The 14846-nt window shown below is 37.2% G+C and overlaps 1 protein-coding gene across 9 annotated transcripts in view; it reads left to right on the top strand.

Moving 5' to 3' along the window:
• Positions 1-14846, top strand: part of SLC4A4 (solute carrier family 4 member 4) — a 324167-nt gene that overhangs the window by 235134 nt on the left and 74187 nt on the right. For all 9 annotated transcript variants that reach the window (XM_019663211.1, XM_019663215.1, XM_019663217.1 and 6 more), the window contains 2 exons: positions 5624-5757; positions 12115-12386. In XM_019663211.1, the coding sequence (XP_019518756.1) occupies positions 5624-5757; positions 12115-12386 (406 nt within the window). The remainder of the gene's footprint in view (positions 1-5623; positions 5758-12114; positions 12387-14846) is intronic.

Here is a 14846-nt window from a genome sequence, read left to right as displayed (position 1 = left end):
CTTTATAAATTTTGGATATTAACCCCTTATTGGATGTATCATTGGTGAATATGTTCTCCCACTCAGTAGGCTGCCTTTTTGTTTTGTTGATGATTTCCTTTGCTGGGCAAAAAGTTTGATGTAGTCCCACATGTTTATTTTTTTATTTTGTTTCCCTTCCCTGAGGAGATAGATCAGAAAAAAATATCTCTTAGAGCAATGTGGTACATGTATACAATGGAACATTACTCAGCCATAAAAAAGAATGAAATCTTACGTGCAACAACATTGATGGACCTAGAGGGTATTATGCTAAGTAAAATAAGTCAGACTGAGAAAGAAAAACACCACATGATCCCACTTATATGTGGACTCTACAGCACAAAATAAATGAACAGACAAAACAGAAATAGACTTGTGGATACAGCGAACAAACTGATGGTTGCTAGAGGGAAGCAGGGTTGGGGGCTGGGTGAAAAGGGGGAAGGGATTAAGAAGTACAAATTGGTAGTTACAAAATAGTCACCAGGATGTAAAGTACAGCATAGGGAATACAGTCAATAATATTGCAACAGCTATGTATAGTGCCAGGTGGGTACTAGACTAATCGGGGAGATCACTGCATAAAATATATAAATGTCTAACCACTATGCTGTATATCTGAAACTAATATAAAATAATATTGAATGTTAACTGTAACTGGAAAAAAATCAGTAATTTTAAAAAAACATGTTATTTAACCAAGACAATGCTGAGCACTTTACATACACTATCTAATGTAATACACATACTAACTGTATAAGGGATAGAGAGAGATTAAATAACTTGTGTAAAGTCATTAATTGAATAAATGGTACAGTCTGGACATCAACTTGAGATTTTCTGACTCCAGAGACCATTGTTACACCATATCAGCTTGGTATTTTTCTCCTACATGAAAAAACTAAGGTTGACAAAGGTTAAGTGACATTCCCAACATCATTAGCACTTTGGTGGCAGAACGCAGTCTAGACTCCAGATTTTCTGACTGCCGGGTGTTTGCTCTTCCTACCCTTCTGCAGTGGGCGGCAGTTGATCAGACATGGAATAAAATAAAAGCCCACCAAAATGCAGCTGGAGCGCCTTGTGGCGCCTGAGCCTGCTACCCTGCAGAGCTCAGCCTTCTGCATTTCCGTGAATTGCCAGGGAGTGTTTTGCTCTGTGGGAAATCAGGTGTAGAAGTACCTTTATGAGTTATAGCTATTAAAAATGTACACATCCACACATCGTTTTTCTTTTTTATAATAGTGAAGACTGAGTATAATAAATCAGAAAAGGGGTTTCTGATAGTTCACTTTATAAATTGCTTTTAATCCTAGTTACAGTTAAACTAAAATTGAGATTATTTTACAATTTTCTGTATTGTCAAGAGTAACATGGCAAAATGTGGTGAAATAGTTATTTTCTCAGAAATGCTGGATGCATCTCTAAGTTTAAGCAAGTTTCCAATGTACTGTGTCTGTTTCAAAATTGTCAGCAACAGAATGGAAACTCTAGCACTTATCAAAGGATCAGGTACTGAAAGAAAAATAATCTGCCTTTTAACTGTCACATGGCTTCCATAAATCAAAGCCATTTTCTGGAAGGAATTAGTTGTTTCCTTTACTGAATGAGCAACATTGGCTGTTGACCTTTGATAAGTGGAACCTAGGGTGTGATTTGGGCATTTCTTCTTTCGTTTAGTGCTTTCTGCTTCCTGAGTGCCTGCAGAGCACGTGAAAGTGTAGTGTATAGCATGATGGGAGGAAGAAAAACATGATGACTCCGGGAGACCCTGTTCTGACCCTCACAGACGTTGATAGCTATGTCATATCAAGTAGAGATTCTTAATCTCACATTCCTCCTTTCTCCCTTCATGTTCTCTCTTACACCCAAACTGTGCTGTATTTTGATCCTGCAATACTACTGAAAAATAGGTGCTCTATACTCGATAAAGAATGATGTATTGTAACTTTGTCTATCATTTGTATCCAGAGTGTGGTTTGTCCTGCTACATGGAGCTTTCTAGTCCTACCCTTTCATGTTACACACACTAAAGTAAGTCATGAAAAAGAAAGATAAACTATAAAAACATAAAAAGCCCAATGTCAGTGCACAGACGGTGGAAACTGTATGTCTAAGAAAATCCTAACAGAAGAAATACATTTTCTCCTTGCTAAGTAATGGTGAGGTAGTGGGTGGGCAGCTACCCATATTCCAAAGACTTGTTGTGCCACATTGAAAGTGGATTTGCTGTAAAGACCTGTACTCAGAAAACTGTAAGACACTGAAGAAACAAACTGAAGAAATAAAAATAAATGGAAGCATATACTGTGCTCATGGATAGGAAGAATTAACATCATTAAAATGTACGTACTACCCAAAGCAATCTATACTTTCAAGGTAATCCTATCAATATACCAATGGCATTTTTCACAGAACTAGAAAAAATAACATTAAAATTTATATGGAACCACAAAAGACCCCAAAAAGCCACAGCAATCTTGAGAAAGAACAAAATTGGAGGTATCACACTACCTGATAGCAAAATATACTACAAGGCCATAGTAATCAAAACAGTGTGGTACTGGCATAAAAACAGACACATAGGTCAGTGGAACAGAATAGAGAGCCTAGAAATAAACTCATGCCTATATGGCCATTTAATATATGACAGAAGAGGCAATAATATACAGTGTGGTAAAAACAGTCTACTAAATAAATGGTGCTGAGAAAACTGGACAGATACATGCAAAAAACAAAACAAAACAAAAAACCAAAACTGTCAACCTTATTGCTCAGCATACAAGAATAAACTCAAAATAAAGACTTAAATGTAAGACCCAAAAACCTAAAGATCCTAGAAGAAAACATAAGCTGTAAACTCTCTCATTTTGCTCTTAGAAATGTTTTTTGTGATATGTCAAAGGCAAACAAAATAAAAAATAAATGGGACTACATCAAACAGCAAAGGAAACCATTAACAAAACAAAAGTTCTGAATGGGAGAAGGTATTCACCAGTGATATATCTGATAAGGGGTTAACATCCAAAATTTATGAAGAGCTCACACAACTTAACACCAAAAAAAAACTAGCAATTCAATTAAAATTGGGCAGAGGACCTGAATAGACATTTCTCCAAAGAGGACATACAAATGGCCAGTACACATATGAGAAGATGCTTAAGGTCACTAATCATCAGAGAAATGCAAATGAAAGCCACAGTGAGATACCACCTCACACCTCAGGATGGCTGTCATCAATAAATCAAAGTGTTGGTATGGATGTGGAGAAAAGGGAACCCTCATGCACTGTTGGTGGGATTGCAAATTAGTGCAACTACTATGGAAAACAGTATGGAGGTTCCTAAAAAAATTAAAAATAAAACTATTTTATCACCCAGCAATTGTAATTCTGGGTAAAAAAAAGAGAAAGAGAGAGAGAAAGAGAAAGAGAAAGAGAAAGAGGGTTTGTTTAACCCCCTGAATCTCAACATCTTCACACGTTCGAGATCAAGACTAATATTGTTTGTTGGGCACAAGGGAATCTCTTCTCTGCAGAGATGCTGCCTGTGTCTGCTGGCCTTGCTTGTTATTCTGCTTCCTGTCTTTCCGAGAAAGAATGGGATGGATACTCTGATTACACAGGGAATGGCTGTAAAACAAGGAGATGGCAGCCCTCAGCCAGCCATGCAGTAGAACTCACATCCATGGAAATTGGGTCCCCTCCTGCCAGCCTTCAAACCTAGACTTCTTAGAAGAAGAAATTGTTCTGAATTTTTTCAGAATGTGCCTACTCACTGTGTGAGAAGCCAGTCTTATTACTCGTCAACCCATGTTTTATTTTTTTGGCCCCATCCTCACCCCAATTTCATTATTACATAGTGCAACGCTAAAGGATTTGTGTCTGTTTTCTGAATTGAGCTCTACCCTTAAAAGAGGATGTGCTATTGCTAATGGTATTATAAGGAGAATATTGCTGGCTCTGAAGCAGTATAAAAAATATTTTGAGTAATCATCATAATGAGGATCTCCTAGGAAGGATTTTGAGTGGGGATAGCACTTAGTATATTTCAGTTGTGTATATTGATTTTAAAAATCCAATTTCCTTATAATCATTTCATGTATATTATATGATCAGTGAATGAAGAGTTGCTGGAGAACTTTTGGGGCAGTGGAAAGAGGTGATTTAATGAGGCTGATCGGTGGATTGGTGAATAGGTTAATGGAGGCGGGGGCAGGAAATGACTGAGGGGCATCTCAGATTCCCCAGAAATCCGCTCCGCCTCAGTCAGAGGGTGGTTTAGATTAAGAGGTGGCTTGTTTTATATAAACATAAATCATACTTCTATGAACAGATAATTTGTTCTTCAATTGAAAGGGGAAATATTCCTAGTACTATTTTGTCTTAAAGTTACAGAGATCACATAATTTTCCTGTACTATGTAAATTAATTTACTACATATATTTTTATGTCTTCTAAAGCTGTAGAATGTCTTTATCTACTCATCTAAAAATGTTTTCTCATAGGTTTTATAGTTCAGATTTACTGCCTTATGTATGAAGAAAGGGTCTCCATCATTTTTTTATAAAAATCGCGTCTTGATAAAATACTTTGATAAAAAAGTTTATGAAGGGACCTTTTCACAAATAAACACGTGTTTTTCTAACTGAAGTTTGAAATGATGAAAAATATAGGAAAGAGGCTAGTTTGCCATCATCTGAGGCATTGGCCCCAAATGATGTGATTAAGAATGTTAGCATAATTTTATAAGTCAGTGATGCTTTATGGCTTGTTTTTCTTTGCTTGTTTTGCTAAATGAAAATAATAGGTTGATTTCCAGAGGCATAACTGAAGGAACATGTGGCCACAAAGGCCTAGCTATTTATGTCGCCACACATTTATTTCTTCTAAGGTAAACTAAATTGAAACTCCTGTATAAGTTTTTGTTGGACAATGAATATGTAATAAGAATATTTTTTGGAATTGATGTCTTAGAGATTGCAGGATGGAGGGCAAATAATTTTTTGTGTCCCCTTTGCTCCGTTCTCCATTTGAAAAGCTTTCCTATAGATATATTGATACAGATATAGATATAGATATCTTTATATCTATATAGTTATATATCTATCTATATGTATATATATATATCTTTGGTGCATAAAATATAGCTACTTAAAAGTACCTGCTAGATGCTAGGTGGGATCAGGCTAAAGCAAACACTGAAGTTACTCACAAAGAGAAAAACGCCACCACAAGTACTAAATCACTTCTCCCCACTTGGTGGGGTTATATAATATGATTTTATATGCTGAAGCTTCAGTTAATTTTTTAAAATGGATCAGAGTCACCTTTTGCCTTCTGTAGTAAACCACAAGTCATTACAGTTATTATAGCTTTTTGGAGCAATTCAGCCGTTGGGGTAGGGAGGAATGACTAAATTGTATGTATGGTGAAGTAAATGGTGCTATTCATATTGATAAGAATGTTTATTGTTCATATCTGTTTGTTATGGCCCTCATAATAGCATATTCATGTGGCTTAATTTCCCTAGTGACATCATACATGGGGGGTGGCGGAGGAAGACATGCTTTTTTGCTAACACCTATGTTTTCTTTCTATTAGGGTGTGTTGGAGAGCTTCCTGGGCACAGCTGTCTCTGGAGCCATCTTTTGCCTCTTTGCTGGTCAACCACTCACTATTTTGAGTAGCACAGGACCTGTTCTAGTTTTTGAGAGGCTTCTATTTAATTTCAGCAAGTATGTATATACATATCTAATGACAAAGTAGGATTGTTTAATTATAGAACATTCGTAGTCTAGATCAGCGGTTCTCAACCTTTCACAGGGGTCGCCTAAGACCATCGGAAAACACATATTTTCGATGGTCTTAGGAACCGAGACACCACTCCTCTATCCATCTCCAGGCCCACATGCAGATATGCCCACATACGAGTACCCGGCGACCCCTGTGAAAGGGTCGTTCAACCCCAAAGGGGTCGCGACCCACAGGTTGAGAACCGCTGGTCTAGATATAGCACAGAATAGTCATTCAACAGATCAGAATATAACAGTTTCAAGACTTGGTGGCTGAAAGGCCCTGAGAGATTAGGTCGTTCAACAATCATTTTACATTTGATTCAACTGAAGCCCGTATGTTGTATTATCTGTTTGCCCTCTCCCAGAATTCTCTGTCCTGAGATGTACTTCAGGTCAGTACTCTGTGGGTGCAACACTGGGATTCCTTTTGCTCTCTGGCTTCCTGTTGGGGTTGGCGAGGGCAAAGTCCCAATAGGATAGGAAGAGGGAGAAGGGTCAGGGTGTGTGTCCAGCTTCCTCCTCTCACTGTCTCTGCTTTAACACTGCAGTCTGGCTTGTCCCCTGAGTACAGCTCCTGTCAGGTGTCCCCTCCACCCTGGCTGCAGCCCTCACCAGGCTCTGGTGATTCTATTCCTTCCTTGGCCTTTTCAAGCCAGGAGGTAGAAATGGCTTCCTGAGGTTGCAAGTCCCTGAGTGCCTCACCATTCTTGGTTGTTCACTCCTCTGTAAGTAGCCCATTTATTAAGTTTTCTTCAGAAACCCAATAGAGACTTTTTTTCCTGCCATGATCCTGTCTGACAACACTAGAGAAATGAAATGTCTTGTTCAAGGTCACGTGGCTCATTTATGAAAGAAACTATGTGCTCCTCTGGTCCCCTGCTTCTAACCTCGATTACAGTATTCTTAATGAAAGATACATTTCAAGACTCAGCTGAGTAATTGCTAACATTTGTAGAGCGCCGACCATGTACCAAGTGTTATCCTATGTGCATTACATGTACTCCCTCATTTAATTCTTGTAGCAGTCCTATGAGCGAGGGCCTGTATCCTGTCTTATAGATGAGAAAGCAGGTGATTGCTGAAGGGTACGTCACCAGTTGTTTGCAGGGCTGGGCTTTGAATCTCTGCTTTCTGACTCCAGAACTTCCGCTTTGTACGGAATCACTAGACACTACTAATGGGTATGACAATTGTGATAGCAATGTTTTCTTCTAGAAATTGATGGATTGTTGTAAGAAGGAGAAAATCCGGTTATGCGAATTATCCAAGCGGCCACATTAGCACACAAATAGGCTCAAAATCAAATTGGGTATTCTGGCCTCTTTCTAATGAACCTGATCCTTCTTAGAGAGAATTGCCTTTACTGGCAGATCTCAATTTTTAGACAGACTGCAGAATTTCATACAACTTGTTAGTATTCCTTGTTGGAATTTCCATATTCTTATGTTATTATATATTTTTAGGGTTTTAATGTTAGAAATGTCATTGCCTACATAATTACTTCATGGACATAAGGACTCATAGCCTTTAAAACTGTGTGTGCCCTTAAAAATGATCCCAAGGTAGAGGAGGGAATGAAGATTTAAAACTAGTGTTTCGATGGGTTGAGAACATCAGTGAGGAACTGACTGAGAATTTAAAGCTCTAAATTTTAATTAATGTTGTGACTTTTCTGTGGCGTATTACTACCCATCCCTCCTCCATTATAATCCTCAGGACATTGGAAAGATGTCATTTCATAGAAAGAGTCAAACAGTCTTTATATGTTTAAGAAAACACTGTGTCAGACAAGAAAGCCTTTGTGGAAAGATTAAACAAGCATGTAGCATAAACAGGAACAAACAGGAAAAATAAACCTTTGCAGAAAGATTTATTGGATGCAATGTGATCAGAGCCTTAGTCTACAGAAAATGTTTGCATCCCAGTTTACTTTAGATAATTGTAGGAAAGAGATTATTTTCTTTCACTAAGTAAGTTCCTTTCCCACTTTCCCTCCTGTTTTATCATAATCGGTAACATAAACATAGTTCCAAGTGACTTATTTGAAAACAGTTGTAAAGCAACAAGAAACATTGAGAAACCGTGCTTGAAATTCATCACTGAGTAACGTGGCATTTAACATGGAAAACTGTAATGACACATTGCTGTATCATTTACTGATGTATTAGCACAGCACTGCTAATATTTTGTCTAGATGCGGATTACTTATGGAGATCACTAATTCCCAAAGTGCGTTTCATCAATTGCTATTCCCATTAGATGCTCTGTGAAAAAAGCTTCTGTGACCCCAGCACTTCTGGAAAATGCTATATGTTATATCTCCCTCTTGGTAATGCAGTTTACACTTTAGCTTACTAAGGCATCTGAAAAGCCCTTCCGTAAAGAAACTGTTTTACTCTCTTGCCCAGAGTTTCCCCAACATATTTTACCATCTTTTGACAAATAGGTAAATCCTTGTTTTGTAGATTCAGTGGACTCAAACAGCAACTTCACATAATCTACAGATTTATCTCTGACATGGAACACAGGTTTTAATATTTTCCCTGTAAAATGTAGAGTCATAAAATAATATAAATGATGTGCTGTCACCTTTTAAAGTTAGTAACACAATGAAGGAAAGAGGTCATAGTGTCTTCCCAATTCTAAGTCTCTGTTGTACTATTTTTGAACGTTGTACCCAATAATAGAGAATTAGATTTATTTTTCTTGAGTGAAGAATCTGAAAGAAGTTTTAACTATGTGTTCTAAGCCATGTAGGAACTTCATAATTTAAGTTAGATTTTAGCCTGTATAATTGTCATTTGGTCATTCAATAATTTCTTCCTTATGTTCTTTGAACAATTTACTTAGAGGCCTTCAAATGATCATTTTCTTCTATTATATTATTGGATTAATTCACTTAGGGAGTTTATATTTATTTGTCAATTGCTGAACATTTATTTCTGTAGCATGTTTGAAATAGCAGTTCTTTAGTTTGTCTCTGTCTTTGGTTTTATGCTACTCAGAAACTAACTCGAAATATCTAGGAACACTGAATGGTACCATAAGATTATAAACCCATTTTCTCCTAATTCACCATAGTTTCTTTGGTCTCTTACTATTATTTCCTGTTATTTTTTATAACTTAATTGCTATTTAAACTTGGCACCAAAGGGACTGATAGTTTACAAGACCAGTGCTCTAACCCCTGAGCTATGGAGCCTACTGGGACGGATAGTTTAATTGGGCATAATATTGCCATTTTATTGTAGTCATTATTATTGATCGACTTGTTTTAAAAAATTTCTCATCACTTATTCCTCCTTCCTGCTGCTGTAAATATATCATTTTCATAATGAAGTACCATTAGTTTTAGTGATTTTATTTCGATTATTCTTATATAGCTACTCTGGGAGTATTCAGATATTTTAGAGCAGCTAATTTGATACATTGTTTAGGTCCTAAGATTTAAGTTTATACATGCATATTTTTTCCTTTGGACTCAAACTGATGATATTCCTAACCATTAACTATCTAGTTAATGAATTTGTATCTCATCCTGTCCTATAAAGATCAATTCTATAAACAACTGTTAGCATTCTTAGAACAAATCAAAATTGCTCTTTCATCTGGTTGGCGAAGCAAAAGTAGGTAATTGGTTAAAACGTTAAAAGGAAAAAGTGTGGGCTCAGAAGTAGTAAAACTTTGTTAGCTCTGACCCTGATGTTGACACATTGTATGACAATGTAGATTATCTCAAATTTCCAGAATTTAGCTTTTTCTATAGTCCATTTATGTCACAAAGACATGCATAGGATTAAACAGTGGAGTTCCAGACATAAAGGAAACTGGAAGTGAATGCAAAGGGTGTCTTCAGAAAGATTCCAGGAAATCCATAGAGCATAACTATCTACCCCATTGTTAATAATTTCTTGTTTTGGTAATGTATTCCAATTTTGGTGATTTGGTGAGAAGAGGGAAACAAAGGGCAATGACTTTAAGGCCCACCCTATCATTTACTAAATACAAATAGAGGGGACCCATGGTGCAGTTTTTAAAAAGACCAAAATAAGAACACAGAGATTTGTTTTCTGGTCCAGCTCTGCCATTAAAACTTTGGCACTGAATAAATGACTTAACTCTCATTGGCCTTGGAGTCCTCATCTATAAAATGAGGCATATTTGATTGATTGGTATCTGTATTAGTCAGGATTCTCCAGAGAAATAGAACCAATAGAATGTGTACGAGTATGTATATATATAAAGATATTTGTTATGAGGAATTAGCACATACTGTTGTAGAGGTTTACTGTATGTACATATATAAAGAGATTTATTATAAGGAATTAGCACATACTGTTGCAGAGGTTTACAAGTCTGAAATCTGCTGGGTGAGCCAGCAGCCTGTATCCAGAAAAGGTGATATTCCAGTTCAAGTTCAAAGGTTTTCTGCATGGAAGTAGGAAGAGCCCATGTTATGGATGAAGTCCGAGGGCAGTCTGCCCGAGAATTCTCTCTTGCTTGGGGGAGGCCAGTCTTTTTTGTTCTATTCAGGCCTTTGACTGATTGGATGAGGTGCTCCGCATTATGGGCAGCACTCTGCTTTACTCAGTCTACCAATTTAAATGTTAATAACATACAAAAACACTCTGAAACACTCAGAATGTTTGACCAAATATTTTGGCACCCCACAGCCCAGAGAAGTCGACACAAAATTAACCATCACAATATCTAAGGAACTGTTAATTCTAATAGTTTATGAAATTTTTAGTCAGTTATCTCCTGATTCCATATGATAGCTCATAGGTCAATGTCAGTAACTGTTTCAGCATGCATTTATTCATCCAGCAAGTCTTTATTGGGCACTTTTTAGGTGCCAGGCATCGTGCTAGGTAGAAGATTTGAATTTGATTCTGAGAGCAATGGAAAACTTTCAAAAGTTTTGAAGGTATCTCATTTACATATTAAAAGATCATTTTGGCTGAGATATGGAAAATTGCTTTGAGCATTGCAAACATGGATATGAGTAAGGATATCAGTAAAGGAGGTTCTTGTAATAAGCAATGACTTCTCATTGGCCCAGACTGGGCTGGTGGTGGTGAAGGTGATACAGTGTCTTCGGGAAAGTACTGAAATATATCACTGACAGTTATCAGAAACTCATTGTCAAAAAGTAAGACTGTAGAGTTTTGAGCATGCATGATCCTTGATTTAGTTCTTTTTCTCATGCAGTACATGTGACTACTACTATCTGCTTTTTTAACCCCCAAAAGTTATAAGAAAAAAATTATAAAACACTCTCCACATAATTTTAGAAGAATCAGTATGAAATGGTAAAATGTCAACACTTCTCCCACCTATTCTTAAATGTGAATCTTGAACTATCCACTTGTAAGAAATAGAAAGGCATCAAAAAACAATGGCCCCCTTAGTGGGAGGTGGTCTGTTCTAAGAGTGCTGTGGGATGGTCACAGACAGAGAAAAGGTGGTCACAAGATACTTCTTCACACACAGCTTGCAGAAGGGTATCGTGTCAGTGGGGAAGGGTCACGAGAAGTGGGAGCGTCCGGCTGTAGCATGGCAAGACAGCCATTCTTGATCTGACTGCAGCCTATGTTTCTAATGTCATCTGCTCGCGTTCGTGGCACTCTGTCCACAGTGAGCATAACATGGGGTCTCATGCCTGTTTAAGGACACTTTCAGCTCTTCCTGGCCTGACACCCCACCCCCACCCCCCATCCACCCCCAGTCTTCCTGGAAAGTTCCTATGTAAACCTTTGAGTTTTTTTCTGCAGCTTCATTTATCTTCCCAATCAGAGTTAGTTACTCCTTCTGTGACACTGTGTGAACCTTTATATATCACTTAGTGATATTGTTCATGAGTTTGTCTCCCTCAGTAGACTACGATGACTTGGAGACAGAGAACCTATTTATCTTAGTGTCTTAATTAACTGATAAAGCTCACAAACACATATTGGGCACATACTGGTACCAGTGTTAGGCTTTCAAATTCCTTGCTGTATAAATTCCATGAAGGGCAGGGACCATATTTTTGAATGAGAAAATTAGTGAATTATTCACATACCAATGGTGAATATGCTTTTGATATGCTTTTCTCAAATTTCTGGAATTATTTCTGCGTGGTAGCATAGACCAACTCTTAAACTTAATATTTTGGGGATAAAATCAAGAAGAAGCTTTTTATCTAGTGGCTAAAAGTGATCTTGTGTTTTCAGCAATCTTTCTGCACCCATTTGGTAGTTTTGTATTATTCTTTGTGTTCTGCGGAGGAATCTAACCTTTCTTTTTTCTTTTCAGGGACCATAATTTTGACTATTTGGAGTTCCGCCTTTGGATTGGCCTTTGGTCAGCCTTCCTGTGTCTCGTTTTGGTTGCTACTGATGCCAGCTTCTTGGTTCAGTACTTTACTCGCTTTACCGAAGAAGGATTCTCTTCTCTCATCAGTTTCATCTTTATCTACGATGCTTTCAAGAAGATGATCAAGCTTGCGCATTACTACCCCATCAACTCCGACTTCAAAGTGGGCTATAATACTCACTTTTCCTGTGCCTGTATGCCGCCGGACCCAGGTGAGGACATCATGCCTAATGCTTGTGCTTGCCCTGTGTTTGGAGGAAGGTGTGGGATTCATGCCTGACAGCTTTCAACATGGTATCGTGATCCTCAGGAAAGGAGCTTATTTTCGTTTCTCTGAGAAACCACCTTGCTGAATTTAAAGTCTCATTGCCTGAGGTATCTTAGCCATGTGATTTAATCAGGAGGTGAAACCAGGAGCTCTGGAATATAAACATAATTAGCTCAATACTTAAACTCAAACTGTAGTATTTGCAAGGAAATTTTGTGTGTATCATCCTTGATCTTATCTGATGGGTGAGGAAACCAGCCACATGTACTAGGGCTACCAAAAAAACGTATACACATGACTTATATACATCTTTTGTTGTTGCTATATATTGAGTATTACAATTTTAATGTAATCTTTTCTTTTCTTAAAATGTGCGTACATTTTTTTGGCACCCTCTGATTAACAGATGTAAGGACCAGACAAACCTAGTCCTCTGAACCTCTATCCCGTATTTCACTGCTTCCTTATTGCTATAGTAAACTCTAAATAGATTATTTTAAGTCTATGGAAGAAACGAAGAAGATACTAATTCACTTTGTGTAATTTGAAGCATGAAATTACAAAATAAATTAGACTTGAGTCACCTAGTAGTAACGTAGAGCCTTAATGTTCATCTCTATTAGACAACATAAAAAAGAAAGGAAAAGAAGAAACAAAAGAAAGTAAGAAAAGAAGGAATGTTATGTTTTCAGAGAAGATTTATACTCGTGTCAAGAAAGACATAAAAATAAAAGTAACTTCTGGGTAAGGAATATGATTCTGTACATCTTAGCACTTTTAACATCCATCTTGCGAAACCTGAGAACTTTTTCACAAAAACATGTTCAACCTGGTCTTTGGAAATTTTTTCTTGGAGTAATTTGTCATCATTTAATAACATGGAAGGCATTTTTTAAAAAGAATTCACTTTGAGGAACGTTGCTTTACATCTGTTCTAGGCAGTTAAATGGTAATAGTGCTGGTGATCCCAAGTTAAGCAATTAGCTACAGACTGATGCCCCTTAAGGTAAAAATTGATGTACAACACATGCTTTTTGACTGAGGCCTTATAGCACTAGAAGCGCAGGAGTGTTCTGAGGCCTGTGTAAGCCTTGGCCTAAGCGCGGGGCACATTCATGCAAGTCTGAGGAAAAGCCTCTTAATATTTACAGTAAAACAAACATGCTTATATTATAGATTAGAATACAAAATGCTTATGAATTTAAAAACTAAACAAGATGCTGCAAAGAATTTTGATGCTTGTGGCAGGCTGTGTCAGATTACTGCCAGGTATTTGAGTAGCATATCTTCATTTTTCTCTTCCACTTTGGTGGAGAAGTCTTAGAAGATGGATATGTATCTTGATGGTGAGAGAAAAGAGAACAGTATCTCCCTAAAAATGAGGCTGTCAGTAACATTGATGAAAAGATAGGGTATTGTTGGGCTTTGCACTCAAGGATATTTTTTGTCTTGTTTAAGAAAAATCAACACACATGACAAGAAAACCCATGCTTACAAGCAAAGCAGAGAGAATACAAAGTGGAAATATAAAGATTCAAGAGAACATGAATGATATAGTTGTTGTTATTATTAAGATGTATATTAATTGGAAATACTTCATAACTTAAAAAGTACTTAGAAAAGAGTAAGTACTCAATACATGATAGGTATTATTATTATTAGAATCAAATAAATATGTTCCTCAGAGAACACAGATTTTACCATGACACAACTGTGTAGAGCTCTTCTAGGAGAGAAGGGGGCAAAACCTGTAGTAACCATCCATCCTGGACTTTCAGGGGAAGTCCACACTATACACATTCAAAATGTTGAATCACAGACATATGGCAAGTCCTCGAATAACATTATTTTTGTTCATATGTTGATGCTATGCTATAGGAACTTATCTCTTATTTATAATCAGTTAGCCTACAGTAAAATTGGTTTTCTCGTATTTCATTTCGCCTAAAGTTACAGAACCTATTGATGGCGTTGAGTGAGGACTTACTGTACTTAATTGTGGGATTTTGAACACTCGTTTTCATTTATTTATTTCTCTCTATCTGTATTTATCTATGTATTTATAGAAAAGTCTGTAAGCTGACTTCTTAGGTATGTCTGAGTAATCATACATTAAGATTTTCTAAAGGAAAAAAAATACTACTGAGCTGTACTAAGATTTGAGTCATTCATAAAGCTAGATGAGGGCTTCGTCAGCTCCCCTGTCCCAAAAAAGATCTCTTATACCTCTTATCAGCCCTGTACCTACCTGAGGCTCATGGAAACTTGCATCCATTGTTTTTGTTTTTTTTTTAAAGATATTTATTGGGGAATCGGGGGAAGGGGAACAGACAAGTTGCTGTCGTTTTGTTCTTCAGTCTAGTTGTGGAGGACGTTGCTTCACTGGCCCAAGTTGGCACCATCA

Source organism: Hipposideros armiger, unplaced genomic scaffold, assembly GCF_001890085.2.
Source record: "Hipposideros armiger isolate ML-2016 unplaced genomic scaffold, ASM189008v1 scaffold_386, whole genome shotgun sequence".
NCBI lineage: Eukaryota > Metazoa > Chordata > Mammalia > Chiroptera > Hipposideridae > Hipposideros > Hipposideros armiger.
This window is presented reverse-complemented; position numbering and strand designations above follow the sequence as displayed.